At 37.6% G+C, this 17,770-nt stretch overlaps 1 protein-coding gene across 1 annotated transcript in view; it reads left to right on the top strand.

Moving 5' to 3' along the window:
* The window catches only part of oc90.S (otoconin 90 S homeolog), a 34,091-nt gene extending 22,786 nt beyond the window's left edge, over positions 1–11,305 (top strand). The window contains exons 12-18 of the mRNA XM_041568023.1: positions 2,480–2,518; positions 3,340–3,378; positions 4,040–4,072; positions 7,290–7,388; positions 7,928–8,102; positions 9,687–9,793; positions 10,500–11,305. Of these exons, the coding sequence (XP_041423957.1) occupies positions 2,480–2,518; positions 3,340–3,378; positions 4,040–4,072; positions 7,290–7,388; positions 7,928–8,102; positions 9,687–9,793; positions 10,500–10,810 (803 nt within the window). The 3' untranslated portion in view covers positions 10,811–11,305. The remainder of the gene's footprint in view (positions 1–2,479; positions 2,519–3,339; positions 3,379–4,039; positions 4,073–7,289; positions 7,389–7,927; positions 8,103–9,686; positions 9,794–10,499) is intronic.
* Positions 11,306–17,770: the final 6,465 nt, after the last annotated feature.

The following is a 17,770-nucleotide window of genomic DNA, read 5'->3' as shown; positions in this document are numbered from 1 at the left end:
TTCAAAACACATCAGTTAATAGTGCTGCTCCAGCAGAATTCTGCACTGAAATCTGTTTTTCAAAAGAGCAAATTGATTTTTTTATATTTAATTTATAATTCTGACATGGGGCTAGACATATTGTCAGTTTCCCAGGTGCAGTCAGTCATGTGACTTGAGCTCTGATAACCTTCAGTCACTCTTTACTGCTGTACTGCAAGTTGGAGTGATATCAACCACCCCAGCAGCCGATGAGCAGAACAATGGAAAGGTAACCAGATAACCGCCCGCCCCTAGTCGATCTAAGAACAACACTCAATAGTAAAATCCAGGTCCCGCTGAAACACAATCAGTTACATTGAGTAGGAGAAACAACAGCCTGCCAGAAAGCAGTTCCATCCTAAAGTGCTGGCTCTTTCTGAAAGCACATGACCAGGCAAAATGACCTGAGATGCACCTACACACCAATATTACAATTAAATACACTTGTTAGGTTAGGAATAAAATTTTATATTGTACAGTGAATTATTTGCAGTGTAAACAGTGTCATTTAGAAATAAAACCTACATCATAGAAATTATGACAGAATCCCTTTAAGGGGCCACGGAGTGACTTTGTAGAGGCCTTAATGAGCAGATGTGGGAATGGATGCGACAAGCCGTCTATACAGTCTCTCTTCCCCTAAAACCATGAGCCTAAAGATATTCCCTGCTGAATGGTTTGGTGCTCTTATGAACTCTTTATGTTGACTGAATATATGTGTGTTAAATTACCAGCCTTCTCCAGTGGTACAGCTTCATGGGTTAGACTAGTGATCCCCAACCAGTGCCTGATGAACAACATGAGCATAAGCAATGACCTATAGCAACTTGTTAGAAACCCTCAAATCTAATGCAAGATGCATGGCTGCCAGCCCTATCACTCTCTGCACTGCCACGTACTTCTTAGTTATATATACAGCAATGTATGGCCTTGGCTCTTGAAACCCCTTCCACTCTCTACACTATTTACAACTTTGATAAATGACTTTGGCTTGGTCTTGTGTCATCTATCTGAAGCATGCCATCATCTTGTACAAAGGGTTCAATGTATTTATCTCTCTCTCTAATAAGTCTTTCCTGGACATAGTTATGTTGTGTCTTAGTAATTCCAACCTGCCCAAAGATTCAGAAGAAAAGGTTGGTGAGAAGTCCTCACCCTCCACCCAATAAGTATAAACAGAAAACCAGCAGAAGCATACATACAGACATCTGGTTAATCTGAGACTGAAAATCCACTAAGTAACTAGACCCTAAAAATAAATATGGCTAGAAATGTCCTATTTTATATACTGAAACGCATTGAAGTCAAGGGGCGTCAAAATTATTTTGGCACGCGTCAATTTCTACGCCCGCAACATATATTTATACGCCCGCCTATTTAGTCCAAATGGTTTAAAGTCAATGGGCGTCTGAATAATTTTGTTGCGCAACAATTTTTATGCACAGGACTATTCTGACGCACGTTGTTTGATGCAGCAGATTTTTGCCACAGTTTTGCGAAATAATTTGCTCATGGTGAAACGCAGAAATTCAAAGTGAATTCGCGCCTAGCGAATTTATTCGTCCATCAATATTGAATTCTGATACTAATTGTGCTGGTTTCTGAGCTGCCATGTACCAGTAATTATTTAACAACCAGTCCTGTGACATTTATATTATACACATACAGTATCTTGCTCGTTGGCCCCTAAGCTCAGCAGCCCAGAGCATGTGCAGTGAATCAACAGAAAAGAAGATGGGGAGCTACTGGGGCATCTTTGGAGACACAGATCTTTACTGCTAAAGGGCTGTGGTTGCCTTGGGCTGGTACAGAAGCACAAAACATCATGTACAACATTTCTACCTACTTCTTTAGTTAGGCTTTAGTTCTCCTTAAATAGACAATTAGGCAGGTGCATGATAAATAAATACAATAGGCAAAACTTAATGGTATGACATTTTGACTCATCAGAAACTTTGTTTTTCTCAGAATTTGAAAACAACCAAAGCTCCCCAAAACCATCCTCCAGTAAGTGATCATGTTGTCCCTACCTGTTGATGAATTGTAATGTATCAGTGTTTGATCCGTATTGACAACCAGATTACTTCTAATGCTTATATTGATCCAGACTTGCCACTGACCATACCAGGCACACAGACTCATTATTGCCATTGTCAATCTGGTCCATTCATGATCCAAACACACTTGTGTATGTAAATGGTCTGCACCTAGAGAAGCATAGTCATCTCTCCCAGAGATCATGTCTAGGAACATCCTTTAATAAATGCAGTAGAGTGTCTACTCACCATTAAGGGCAGTCTGCTCCTGTTTGTTTGGAGAACAGAGATTCTTGATGGTACATTGATTGACATTGCACCAATAGGCAATAACCAGGATATTTAAGTTCTAATATATCTTGTATACAAGTCATTGTTCAAGTTCTAATGGTTCCTTCTCTTCCTCTTTTGCCTTTAAACAGATTCTTTGGGTGAAAGCAGTGCCGAATCTATATCTCTCAGTAAGCATGAATATATTTTGGCTTCTTAGAAGATTATTCAGAGAAAGCTATTAGTGATGGGTGAATTTGCGCCGAAAAATTTGCGAAACGGCGGCCGTTTTTGATGCCGGCATCCGGTTTTTCGGGAAAAAATTTTTGACGCCGGCGTTTCGCGCAAATTCGCAGCGAATTCGCGCCTGGCGAATAAATTCGCCCATCACTAAAAGCTACAACTCAGGAAATGTTTGGAATCTAGGCAGATGGCAGCTTAAAGGATAAGTAAACCTTTAAAATAAGTGAATGAATAATTGATGAGGGGGCTATTCTAAGCACTTTTGCAATCTGCAGTCATTATTTATTTTTCTTTAATTCCAAGATATTAAGGAATACACGTACTGTTAATATGAATGAATTTTGAATAGTCAAGGAAATTTTAAAAATTTCCTTTTTCTCTCTAACAATAAAACAATACCTTGTACAGGTATGAGACCTATTATCCAGAATGCTCAGGCTTTCTGGATAATGGATCTTTCTGTTATTTGGATCTCCATACCTAAAGTCTATTAGAAAATCATCTAAACATTAAATAAACCCAATAGGCTGGTTTTGCTTCCAATAAGGATTAATTATATCTTAGTTGGGATCAAGTACAAGCGACTGTTTTATTATTACAGAGAAAAAGGAATTAAAAAAAAAAAATTTGGATTAGTTGGATAAAATGGAGTCTATGGGAGACGGCTTTTCCTTAATTCTGAGCTTTCTGGAATTTGTCCAGTATGGATGGGGATCAGTAATTCCATAACAAGCCCTTTAATTTTGTTTGCAATATGTTTGTAATACAGGCACTACCACTAAAACAACCGCAACTGCTGTTACTGAATGTAAGTACTGCACTTGTCTAACAACTTCAAACTTTGATTCATTTTCCTCGTTCTCCCGAATTCATGCAAACGTGTCTTAAATTTTTCCATCATTCCCCTTTGCAAAGTCAGCAATGCTTAGAATGAACCCCCCTACAAGCGTTGGGTTAACTTGCCCTTTTTATTTAAAGATGTACCTTTATTTCCAGGGACTATTGTTTTGGCAACTTTGTAAGGAAACTTTGTTGAAAACAGACATGAGATTGAATGTCGGTGGTGGTGGTAGGAGCAGTGGGGGGTGGGGTAGGTTATCAAGACAATAGAGTGGAAACTAATTGCTACCTATGTGGCAGTCATCATGGCTAACATCAAAAACAAAACCAGAACCATTAAATGCATGCTTAATGTATATAATAAGGATTTACTGATACTGAAGGCATTGGTTCAGCCCTGCAGAATTGATTGCTCATATGGACCATGTGCCCATTGGAGTATGACAATATCTGTGGCTGGGCCTCATTATTTTTAGTATGATAAAGTCAAATTGTTCAAAACTACAGCCTAGTCTCAGATGGTTGTATGTGAGTGGAACCCTATCACGGAAATAACGGATTAAATGCTATGCTGAATTGCTACCAAACAAAACCACAAAAAGTTTGCTCATGCTGCTGTTGTTTTACAGGTACAACACAGAAAAACAGCATTGTTCCCACAAGTAAGCAATTTTGATATTCTTTAGACACTTTACTGCATCTCTTGTTCACAAGCTGAGCATAATAACAAGGAGCAAGACTTCTTAAGGAGGGTTTCTAAGTCCCATGCTGCCTCAGTAGACTGACCCAATACATCCCCCAGTACAACTGAGAGCCCATCCCTAAAAGAGTAGGGAATAGTTACAGGGAATGACTCTCTTTTGGACCTAGAAATAACTAATAACACAGAACACATTTCTAGCATTTGTGTGATTCAGCATTTAGCGAACAGTAATCATAACATGGTCTCCTTTGAGATTATGTTGCAGAAACAACAAAGGGAGTATCTAAAACGCTAGATTTTAGACGTGCAAACTTGGCCAGTATAAGGGCATCTCTGCAACATATTAAGTGGGAAATGCTTTTCACAGGGTTAAACACAGAACAAAAATGCAAAGTCTTTGAAATGCTGCTTAATAAATATACATGTTGGTATAGTCCCCTTGTAAGCAAGGAACGTCCTCACAAAACAAACATTTGTGGTTTGACAGAAATTTTGGTGCTGAGGTTGGGACAAAAAGATGTGCTTTTATGGTCTTCAAGTTAACTGGGACAGCCAAAATGTTAATCAGTCACAACTGTATCATAAATCACAAACTTGTTTCTGAAATCCTAATGCCTCAATTGTACACTAACCTTCAGTTTGTAAACTCTTGCGAGTAATCCCCTCTATACCTATTGTACTCTGTAAACCCTTTTGTTTGTTATTCACCATTTGTTCCCTGTTCACTATAAACAAATTTAAAGCACTGTGTAACTTGGTGCTATATAAATAAATGATGGTGATGATGAGGCATAAGGAGGCCAATAAATCATGAAAAAAGCTAGAAGACAAGATTAAATCAAGATGGAAAAGGGTATTGCAGCAAAGAGTAAAATGAATCCAAAATTATTTTTTAAATATGTAAATAGTACAAAAATTAAGCAGGAAGAGGTGGTACCCTTGGGGGCAGATGCATCAAGGGTCGAATATCGAGGGTTAATTAACAAAGTTTTTTTAAAGAGACAGTACTTTGACTATCGAATGGTCGAATGGTCGAATAGTCGAAAGTTTTTTAGTTCGATTCGAAGTCGAAGGTCGAAGTAGCCCATTCGATGGTCGAAGTAGCCAAAAAAACACTTCGAAATTCGAAGTTTTTTTTACTTCTATTCCTTTACTCGAAGTTAATGAATTGGCCCCTTAATGTCAGAGTTGGTTGATAAGAATAGAGAAAAAGCAGGGTTTTTGAACTGTTATTTTTGTCTGTCTTCACAAATGAGGAAACAAATAAATAATGAAGGTTTCCTTCTTAATAGTCCCAATTCCAGTTATACAACTAGTTCACATAAGACTTAGTTCAAAAGAGACTAGTATATGTAAAGATAAACAAAGGTCTAGGCCAGATGGTATTCATCCCAGGGTACTAAAGGAGCTTAGCTCTGTGATTGCCAAACTGCATTACTTAATTTTTCTGGATTCATTGAGGTCTGGCAGGGTGCCAAGAGACTAATGTACTGCAAAAGAGGTACCTCTATTCAAAAAGGGATCCTGTTGTCAGCCTCAAAATTGTAGACCAGTTAGTTTGGCGTCAGTGGTAGGAAAGGTTTTTGAAGGGTATTTGAAGGGTATTTATTGCAAATCATAATACTATGAGTTTATGCCAGCATGGTTTTATGCGTAATAGATCTTGCCAGACTAATTGAATTACCTTTTATGGGGAGTTGAGCAGGAACATCGATTTTGGCTAAGGCAGTGGATGTGATCTACTTGCACTTTGCTAAATACAGCACCACACAGAGGGTTAAAAGTTATATTAAGGAATATTGGCCTGTAACATGTACCTGGATAGAAAACTGGATGAAGGATAGATTACACAGAGTGGTGGTAAATGGAATATTTTCTAATTGGACCAGTGTTGTTAGTGGAGTACCGCAGGGCTCTGTCCTTTGATTTTTAACTTGTTTATTAATAATCTGGAGGTGGCCATTGAAAGTACTGTTTCTATTTTTGTGATGATACTAAATTGTGCAGAACTATAGGTTCCATGCAGGATGCTGCCACTTTGCACAGTGATTTGTCTAAACTGGAAAACTGGGCAGTAAACTAGAAATTCAAGGTTGATAAATGCAGGTTATGCACTTTGGCAGAAATAATATAAATGCAAGTTATACACTAAATGGCAGTGTGTTGGGGATTCTATAATTGAGAAGGATCTAGGGTTATTTTGTAGATAACAAATTCTAGTCAAATTCCAGGCAGTGTCATTCTGGGCTTACTAAAGCATAAAAGGAGCAGTACTCAAGGGATGAAAACATAATTATGTCTCTATAGGTCCCTGGTGAGGCCTCATCTGGAGTATGGGGGCAGTTTTGGACTCCAGTCCTTAAGAGGGATTTAAATGAGAGTGGATGAAACATGTCAGATGTTTCTTAACTGTTGCAATTTTATTTGGTGTGCAGGCTCCTGTTTACACTCACACTCATGCAACTAACTGGTTTTGGGTTTGGAAGGCTTAAATTATGAAGGTAGATTATCAAGGCTGGGTTTGTTCTCTTTGGGAAAAAATGAAGCTTGTGAGGGGACATGATTACATTAGAGGACATTATAGACAGCGGGAGATATTTTTTTTCCATAAAACGGAACGCCACACCAGAGGCCACCCCTTTAGATCAGAGGAAATTAACTTTCATTTGAAACAGAGTAGGTGGTTCTTCACAGTGAGGACAGTGAGGTTTGGGAATGCGCTTCTGGATGATTTTATGATGGCTGATTCTAATTTAAGAATGACTTGGATGCTTTCTTGGACAAACCTAACATCCAAGGCTATTGGTTACAATTAATATAGATATTGGTATATATAGCTTATGTGAGTGTATGGAGGGGTCGGTGAGAGCGTGTGTAGGTGCTGGATTTCATTTGGAGGGGTTGAACTTGAGGGCCTTATGACTACAGCCTTATGACTACATTCATTGTTTAATACTTAAAGTAGAAACCATTGAGTGTAAGAGTTAGTACTAAAGGGACACAGTTAAACCTACATGGACAGGTCTATTTCAAAGCAAAAGCATTTAAAGTTGGAGTGCTCCTCAAAATGTTGACTTTACTGTCACATTCACAAGTCAATATCTACAACTGTGTTTCTCTTTAAGTTCCTCCTGTAATGAAAACATATCTAATGTAGCCCAATATCTAATCCACAGAGAGCGGATTCAAGATGTTAGATGAAAGTACAGGCAATGTTGATTTGTTCGCAGTGTCCCCAGTGACAGAGAGTGAACTGGATGTGTCACTAGAAAAAGGTAGGTGAACCAAGCTCCTCTCCTAACCTTTAGCAGAAGACTCAGATGGCTTTAGCAATCACATGACCTGAGGGTCACTGCAGAACCCTGCATGGCTGGAACATTATGATGTATAAAATATGTTTATTAATATGACTTGACTGAAGTATTAGATAACTGGTGCTGCTATGGTTGGTTCCTCAACACTGCCTATACACGCAAAAGATCAATTTCTACATAGTACCAAGCTTCCCATACTGATCCTACCTACAGCAGCTATCTTGGGGAGCCCAGGAAAGTTTCTCTTTGGACTCCTACAACTATGGAGGAAGCTTCTAATGAGAAAAGGACTCTGAATTAAGAGATTGATTATCCTAATTGGTGACCAGCTTCTATATTTGTTTGGCATGGTAAAGCTGGCCCTACTGGATCCTTTCCATGAAAGGTCACCAGACAAGCAAAATGGGCTAATCCCAAGCAAATACCTCTGACTTGATCAAGATGATTTTCTTGCCGGCTCCAAATGATATACACATTTTATTTTCTCATTTTGTCTTCAGTGTGTGACAGGTATAACTTTTTGCAAATTAATGAAGAAGGGAATGTCAATAGGGAGCTGCCGTTACTGGGGGAAATGCTATTTTGTTTGACTGGTCGATGCCCAGAAGAATTTGAAGGGTATGGCTGCTACTGTGGCCAAGAAGGTAAAGGGAGTCCAATAGATGAACTGGACAGGTAAGTGGAGGAACAAAATTACTTCTGTTGCCCTACATGAATTAGGAATAGGAAGTCTATAGCTTTATGGCTTGTGGGACCTTAAAACATCCCCATTTTAAAAAAGGAACTCTTCCATTGCTATTGTTTCCCTAAAAAATGAAAAAAATAATTATAAATAATGTGAACAATTGATTTTGTAATATCTTAATATATTTACTTTTATGTTCTGCATCTTCAGCCTGAAATTTGAAATACTATTTAGTGGTCAGGATCAGTTAAGTCATCTTTCTCTTCTGGTTGTTTTCCTATTTCTTTTCCAGTCTGTCATCCAAACCATTGTCTGATTGCTATGGTAAAGTAGGGTAAAGAAAAATAAAGCAACTGTATATTTTGTTAGAATACAGACATCTACAAGTATATTTCAAGGTGAACTTCAAAATGACTGTAGGTTGGGACTGTGGTTTCTTCTAAATTATCCTTCATCCAAAAGCAAGTAGATTCTTCTTTCCAGCTGCTATAAAACAGAAAGGAACTTGGAATGATTGCTAAAACACTTAAGGCAGAATAATCAAAGTATAAAATTCCTGGTAAAACATTTTTTCTGTGGTTGAAGTTGTACTAAATTTTCACAACTATCATTCAGAATTAGAAAACTTTTAATGAGTCTGGTTATATTTGAAAGTGTCCCTCTACGACTCCATTTGTTGTTTAAAATAGAAATTGTTCACCAGATTTGAGCAATTGATAACGATTATATTCTATGGGCCAAAAATGTCCAATTCTACTCCAAATTCAATTGAATAGTGTTAAAATTCTTTCAAGTCGTTGGCAAATTTCTGGTAGTTTCAGTCGCAATATATTTTTATATGTTACATAGTGATGGGCGAATTGGGGCGTTTCGTTTCACAAATTTCCCGCAAAATGGAACCAGTTTTTGATGCCGCCGTCCGTTTTTGACGCCGACATCTGTTTTTTTGACGCAGGCGCAATGTGATGGCGAAAATTCGCCAGCGTAAAAAAAACCAAAAAAAACGGGCAGACGAATTTTAGCTGGCAAATTTTTGCGGCGGTTTTGCGAATTTATTTGCCGGCAACTAATCGAATAAATTCGCCCATCTCTAATCTTACATCTTCATATTTAGGAACTGCTAGGAAAGAATTATAAATACTGGAAATTTTCATAATAACTAATATTTTTCACTGATGATATAATGTAAAATAGGACATTTTTTTTAGTAAAACCGCCCCACAATTCCTTTTTTTTACTATACACATATTACGGTGCAAGTTCTTAGGAAACTTTCAGTTTGTTTTTTTAATAGCATTTGAACATTTTCCTTCTAATTTTGGGGCTACAGTTTTACATTTACATTTTATTGTTTGCTTTCTTTTACTGTATGTCCTCTTTTGTCCATATCGAATTCTGACTTTAAAACCCACTCCCTGGTTAATTGCGTAACTAAGTCCATTGAAGACAAGAAGATCAAAAATGTTAAAATATTAAAAAATATGAAAATTTCTACTTTTTTTAAACTGAAGTATCTCTTTAAATATACATTTCTAGGTATTATGTATGACTCCATATTTGTTCTCATCCACTAGCTGCTGTTTTTCCCATCATTGCTGTATTGAGCATTTGAAGAAACTGGGTTGCCAACCACAGAGAAACATAAGGTCTGAGGTTTTATGTTTAGACCACAAACCAACATGTGAGTAGATTTGTAGACTCTTTTGTCTGTGCATATGAATGTATTTGTCTTTTGGGACTAGGATGCAGGATTTTGCTGGAAGGCGTAGGTAGATTGCATGTAATATTCTTATTTAGTGTAATAAAAGTCCCATTTTGCCCCAGATCTAGTACCCATAACAACCAATCTGGCAACAGGGGGCTATTTACTAAATACTAAATGAAATTCAATTTTTTTCTGGTCGGACTTTTAAAGGGATAAACACAATTTTTTCGGCAAAAAATATCCCTGATTGTTTTGTGATTTATTAAAACTCTGGGTTTCACTGGGAAACACTGGGTTTCATTGAATTTTGATTTTGTGGCTTTGGGCATCAAATCCAATAAGTCAAAGGTTTTGGCCACCAAATCAGAAAAAGTCAGAGGTTTCAGAGACAAATTCGAAAAAAATCATACGATTTGTTTTTTTAACGATTTTATCAAGTTATTTTCTACACAAGAAATTTTTGGAACAATGTATTGATAAATAGGGGGAAATGTCAGTGCGGATTTGGTCGGAGTAGTTTTCAGAAAATAGTGATAACTTTTTGGATTTTGATAAATAACCCCTGACTGTTCCCTTGTTTGAAAGTAAATATCTGGCAATACTTAAAATGAAGGCATCAAATTGATAAATGAATAGTGCCCTTCTGAACATAAATAATAGGCATTTTTTTTTATATTTAAAGGCCTTGGATGGGGCATATGTGACAAGCTCCTGTGTGCGTGCGACAAAGCAGCTGCTGAATGCATGGCGGCAGCACCATACAATGAAACAGCTCGATTAGAAATCAGAAGAGAGTGTCAAGGTGAAGCAGTTTCATGCAGAAATGGAGGATTTGAAGAGAATCCAGACCGAGCTATTGAGACCCAACCTGGAAGTTCCAGCTCAGAGTCAGATGAGAGCAGTGAAGAACAAAGGCCTATAATGGAAGTTGTGAAATCAGAAAACGCTCGCCAGGCAAGAAGACGACGTTCTGTCTTTTTTGGAAAGAAATAACAGGGAACACAGCACAAATTCTTTATTTTTAAATGACTGCTTAAAACGAAACCACAATGAAAATTATATTGATCGTTTTCCATTATTTGTACCAACTTGGTATTCAACGGGCTAGAAATGTTGGGTGGCACCTTCATTGTAGATCTGCAGGTAGCAGGTACACTCCACAAAGTTGCTTACTTCATGTGCCAAAAGTTCTGTTAATGGAAGAGTTTATCTTCCTCGCAGAATTTTAGTAAGTAACATTAGACATTGTGGACAGAATTGTTTGACCATGTCTCTGGGTGCTATCAGAATTGAAATGAAGGTCCCATCATTAAACATACTTGTCCTTTATATCCTGGTAGTGAGATAAAGTTGATGGAACTACCGTATGACAGGTGGCATCATTCTATAAGCGAGAAAATGCCAATGTCGTCTCACACACACATGAAGTCCAGTGGGTTCTATAGGAATGGGTTTATACGACTATCACTTACCTCGACAGTCACATACACTATTTGGCTGAAAAATTGTAGACACCCACTACTAATTTTATTGGAATTGGCCATTTAATATACCGCCAATTAGTATCAACACAACTGCCAGTATATCACACAATGCAATTGTTGACAATTCTGACAATAATGGACAGAGTAAGGTTGCAGAGAGCTCAACCAAACTGCAGTGGCATAAATCAATAACACTGATGTGAGCATCACCGCTCAACTCCTCTAGTATGAATGGATGCCAATCTCACAACCAATGTTCCAACATCTAGTGGAAAGCCCTCTCAGAAGACTAGAAGCTGCTTTAGCAGCAAATAGAAGATCAATTTCATATTAATATACTTCATCTTGGAACGAGATGTTGGCCAGGCAGTGTACACATACTTTTGCCCATATAGTGTATCATAGAAATTGTGATGCCATATTTTCCCTAATGAAATAATGTCTTACATTCTAGTGCATATGTTGTGCATCTGAATTGTAACAATCTGAGAAACAAAAATAATTTAGTGAATGAATGTATAATGTACAAACATACTTGTATCTATCATTTTGTAGTGTAATAGTGGAAAATACAGCCTACATCTGTTTTTTTGGGGTGCTTTTGAAAAGCCACTATTGCACACCTTAGCCAGGCTGTTTTTTGTGGGAACTAGGCACTATTATTAACCATATATGTTTTACATTTAGAACCTTTATTATGTCTCATATGAGGAAAAAAATTAAGATCATTTTGTTAAAAGCAAAAATGTAATTAGTCATCCTTTAGAAATGTTGACGAGAAAACGAGGAGACCTACGGTTCTATAATATATATTTTATGCATGCAAATTATTTATCAACATTTTATGTAACTTTGCTTTTTTACAATATTTCTCTAACATAACATTGATATACTGTACATGTTTTCTTCACACTAAACAAGTCATCTTCCTTCTAAAAAATTTAGTTTTTCCAATTTTTGTTGTTACATTTCTCAGCAACATATGTATCTTAATATTCTTTTAATGGATTGTTCCACAAAGAACATGGAAATCTGTGTAATCCCCTGTGCCTATATCTGTACTAAGTTTTTAAGGGAAACCTTATTATAAAATTATTTTGTGTGATGTTGTCAAGTAGACAAATGCAAATTATTTTCTAAATATAGGGACAGATTTATGAAGGGTTGGAAAGAAATTGTTCTTAGGAAAGTTTATTTTATTTATCCCTGTTCCTTCTAAAAATTAAGATATGTGAAAATATTTCCGAAATTTCCCATAAATTTGTATAGTGGTAAATTTCCCACAGCATGCAAAACATTTTCTATTTATTTCAGTTGGCTGATTTTTGACTGAATTTAAATCAAAAAGTATTTTGGCCATAGGATAAAATGGTATGATCTGAAGCTGGAGAACAGTCACTATAGAAAACTATAGGGCAAGTGGCACAATGCTTTTGTAAATGAGCCAGACCATGAAATAATTTCGGATTGTGGAAAAGTTAGCAAAAGTTTCAAATTTTTAAGAAATGTTTCAATATTTTGAGAAGAGTTTTTAGAATGTTGGGAAAATTTGTCATATACCATGGTGCTTAAAAGTGTGAATCCTTTAAAATTTTCTATATTTTTATACGTATGTGACCTAAAACATCATATTATCTTCAAATAAGTCCTACAAGTAGATATAGAAAACCTAGTTAAAACAACATTTCTGTATGTGTAAAAAGTAAGTCAATCCTTAGGATTATAATATATTTTAAAGATGAAATCAGAGTCTGGTGTTTTCAGCCAATGGGATGTCAATCAGGTATAAGTGAGAGGCCCTGTTTTATTTCAAGAATGGCGATTCAGCAAAGCCTGATCAACACATTTTCTGGACGTGTTTCAACACTCTAATTAAAGAGGTGTCTGAGAAACTCAGAAAAAGTTGTTGATGTCCATAAAGTTGGAAAAGATTACAAAACTATCTGTAAAGAGTTTGGACTCCACCAATCAACAGACAGACAGATTGTGTACAATTGGAGGAAACTCAAAACCGTTGTTGCCCTACCCAGAATTGGTCGACCATCAAAGGTAACTCCAACTGCAACTGTAACTTCAAAGCAACTCAAGGCCTTTCTCTCATTGGCAAATGCTGATGTTGATGAATCCAACATCAGAAGAACTCTGAAAAGCAATAGAATATAAAGCAGATTAGCAAGGAGAAAACCACTGCTCTACCCCAAAAATATTGCTGACCATCTACAGTTTGCTAAAGATCATGTGGACAAACCAAAAGCATACTGGAAGAAAGTTTTGTGGACGAAGAAGTGTAAATGAGGAGCACTACATTTGTAGAAAGATGGTTTGGGTCTGTTTTGCTGTATCTGGGCCTGGCTTGCCATCATTGATCGAACAATGAATTCTGAAGTATACCAGAGAATTCTAAAGGAAAATATCAATACATCTGTCTAGGAATTGAACCTCAAGAGAAAGTTGGTCTTGTAGCAAGACAACAAAAAAATGCAATAGTTCTACCAAAAAATGTTCAAAGAAGAATAAAGTGATTGTTTTGGAATGGCCAAGTCAAGTCCTGACCTTAATCCCATTGAAATGTTGTGGAAAGACACAAAGTGAGCAGTTCATGAGAGGAAACCCACCAACATCCAAGAGATGAAGCTGTTCTGTAAGGGGGAGGGCTTACTTTTGCCACATTCATTGCATTCCATAACTACTGGTGAAACATGTAGGATCCCTTTTTCCTTCCAGAGCCTGGCTACAACCAATAAGGACGCTGCTAATATATGTGAGGTTATAATTTGCTTGTGGCAGAACACAGGAAATTTGCTGTAAATTTGTGTCTGGCGAATTTATTCGTTCATCACTACTAACAGTTCATTTTACACACATACATACAGTAGATACAGACACATATACACTGACATTCACACTCTAAGCTTAACACAACAGATTCACACTCCTCTGCCCTGGGAAAGAAGCTGCTTCATCAGGAGAAGATTCTCTACTGTGATTCTCTCATTTCTCACACAGGTGAGGCGCAGGAAGCTCCTCATAGAGGGGAGGGCGGAGCTAAATTCCGATGATTGCTCTGAGCAGTAGAATAGGCATTGGGATGGTCCATTATTTGAAGGGGTGCTGACCACAAGATGTAAGTCTTTTATTAGCTTATTGCAGGTTCTTAATGGTAATTTTAAAAAATGTGTTCATATAAAAAAGAACAAAACAATAAATGTATACATATGGCAAGATTATATCCTTTATTATGAAGCACAAGTCCAGGGACACCCATGTTGCTTTCAGTCAGTTTTGTTGTGACTTCTGGAATTGTTAAAAGTCGCTGGAATTTTACTGAACATTTTTGTTTTAGCTAAAAGCCTATAACACGTTGAAAGTTCTTTAGAAATTCCCAACTTTGATGTGTAAAGACTTAGAAAATGGTTGTAGAAGGTCCCCATAGGCTAACATAGCACTTCGGCAGGTTTAATTTGGCAAAGTATTGATGTCAAAGTTTTTTTTAAAGAGACAGTACTTTGATTATCGAATGGTCGAATATTCGAACTATTTTACTTCGAAACGAATTCAAAGTAAATTCGAAGTCGTAGTATCCTATTCAATGGTCGAAGTATCAAAAAAATTACTTCGAATTTCAAATTTTTTTACTTAGAAAATTTCCTCTAATTCACTTCGACCCTTGATAAATCTGCCCCTTAAAGTGCGGTTTGCCTGAAATTTTTATACTGACGTAACAATAGCCAGACAGGGCTTTCTATTTCTTAATTCTTTGTTTTTAACAGTCTATCAGTCCATATTCGTCTATTCTTCTGTGTCCATGGAAACTGTCATCATTAAAGATGTAGTGGGTGATTCCCACATCACTCACCTTTTGCTCCTTTCATCTCAGAGAACCTGAGGGCTATGTAGATGACTTTAGCACCAGCCTTTCAGGATATTAGTTTTACTTGGCAGCTCTGGTAGTCTGGGGTGTTTTTTCTCTCAGTAAAGTTACTGAGAAACCTGCATGCACCAAGCAAATTGGAATCATTAAAGGGGAAATTCATCTTCACAAAACTTATTATGTTCTCCTACAAATAATTACTTTTTTGCAATTGCTCTTTATTTTAATATAATTAGGTGTTAATTGTTTAACCACCTGCAACATCTCTGGAAAAAGAATGAGGAAATGTAGATGCAACAATTCTGTTCAGTCTGTTGTCAACAAGGTGGATATCTATGTTGATAGAGAAGGGGTTATCAAGTTTCTTTCACTCTTACTCAGTCTCGGACTGGCCCACCGGGATACCAGGAAAACTCCTGGTGGGCCCAGATGTCAGGGGGCCCTTGTGCTGCTAAAGATTGGGTCTAAAAACAAAGAAGCTAAATAGATGGAATAATAGATTATAGTATGTAAAGAATAGAGACTAGGAGAGTAGAGGATGAGAAAAGATTGATAATAGTACTGAGAGTGGGCCCCTGGTCTAAGGTTTTTGGGTGGGCCCCTGGTCTAAGGTTTTTGCGTGGGCCCCTGGTGTCCCAGTCCGACACTGCTCTTACCCCCTCGTTTTTAATCATAACCGAGTTTGATAAACTGGTTGATAGATTTCTCAGCAGCTGTGTGCCCCAACAAAGTATGCAGAACTCTAACTAATCCTGTCATTTTATAGAGTCAAAAATAGTTGTGTTTTAAGTGTTAGATCTGCTCTCATATTACTTTAATTTTGTATAAAAAGCTGACACTTTGTCTCATTTGAACCCCAATATCCCATATGGCAATGCTATTACTATTCAGATTCAGCCAAATTCAAATGCCTGGCCAAACCAAATCCAAAAAAAAATCACTTGACTTTTCTTCACACAAATAAGGTAGTCAATTATTTTTTAACCACATGGTTCTCTTTGCCCCTTGTTTCCCTGATTTACATTTGCACATATTTCACAAAGGATTCAGCAGAATCCTAAAATAGTGGATTCGGTGCATCCCTAGTAGAGATGTCGCGAACTGTTCGCCGGCGAACTTGTTCGCGCGAACATCGGGTGTTCGCGCTCGCCGGAAGTTCGCGAACGTCGCGCGACGTTCGCCATTTTGGGTTCGCCATTGTTGGCGCTTTTTTTTGCCCTCTCACCCCAGACCAGCAGGTACATGGCAGCCAATCAGGAAGCTCTCCCCTGGACCACTCCCCTTCCCTATAAAACCGAAGCCCTGCAGCGTTTTTTCACTCTGCCTGTGTGTGCTGAAGAGATAGTGTAGGGAGAGAGCTGCTGCCTGTTAGTGATTTCAGGGACAGTTGAAAGTTTGCTGGCTAGTAATCGTTTTGATACTGCTCTGTTATTGGAGGGACAGAAGTCTGCAGGGGTTTGAGGGACATTTAAGCTTAGGTAGCTTTGCTGGCTAGTAATCTACCTTCTACTGCAGTGCTCTGTATGTAGCTGCAGTGGGCAGCTGTCCTGCTTCTGATCTCATCTGCTGACTGCTGCAATAACAGTAGTCCTTGTAAGGACTGCTTTTATTTATTTTTTTGTTGTTTTACTACTACTACTACTACTACTACTATAAGAGCCCAGTGCTATTAGTCTAGCAGTGTTGGGGAGTGGGACTGGTGTGCTAATCTGCTGCTCCTAGTAGTTCAGCAGCACCAACTTTAATTTTTTTTTTTAATATTCATTTTTTTTTTATTTTACTTTTTTTTATTTTACTACCGCTGTAGTAGTGTATAAGTTGACCTTTTAGGCATTATTTGCCCTGTAGGCATTATTTGCACACTGTTTTCTTCAACCCGCCATCGAGCTGTGTGACCTTGTTCACATTCTGTCTAAATATCCATAATATTACCGTCTCCAGAAAAAACACCGGAGTCACTTTTTTCAAGCAGCCATAATATATTTTACGTAATCCGTATCCACCGCTGTAGTAGTGTATACGTTGGCCTTGTAGGCATTATTTGCACACTGTTTTCTTCAACCCGCCATCGAGCTGTGTGACCTTGTTCCCATTCTGTCTAAATATCCATAATATTACCGTCTCCAGAAAAAACACCGGAGTCACTTTTTTCAAGCAGCATTCATATATTTTACGTAATCCGTATCCACCGCTGTAGTAGTGTATACGTTGGCCTTGTAGGCATTATTTGCACACTGTTTTCTTCAACCCGCCATCGAGCTGTGTGACCTTGTTCCCATTCTGTCTAAATATCCATAATATTACCGTCTCCAGAAAAAACACCGGAGTCACTTTTTTCAAGCAGCATTCATATATTTTACGTAATCCGTATCCACCGCTGTAGTAGTGTATACGTTGGCCTTGTAGGCATTATTTGCACACTGTTTTCTTCAACCCGCCATCGAGCTGTGTGACCTTGTTCCCATTCTGTCTAAATATCCATAATATTACCGTCTCCAGAAAAAACACCGGAGTCACTTTTTTCAAGCAGCATTCATATATTTTACGTAATCCGTATCCACCGCTGTAGTAGTGTATACGTTGGCCTTGTAGGCATTA

The sequence above is a fragment of the Xenopus laevis genome, chromosome 6S (assembly GCF_017654675.1).
Source record: "Xenopus laevis strain J_2021 chromosome 6S, Xenopus_laevis_v10.1, whole genome shotgun sequence".
In the NCBI taxonomy this organism is placed as follows: domain Eukaryota; kingdom Metazoa; phylum Chordata; class Amphibia; order Anura; family Pipidae; genus Xenopus; species Xenopus laevis.
The sequence above is the reverse complement of the archived record's forward strand: the minus strand, read 5'-3'. Positions and strand labels throughout refer to the sequence as shown.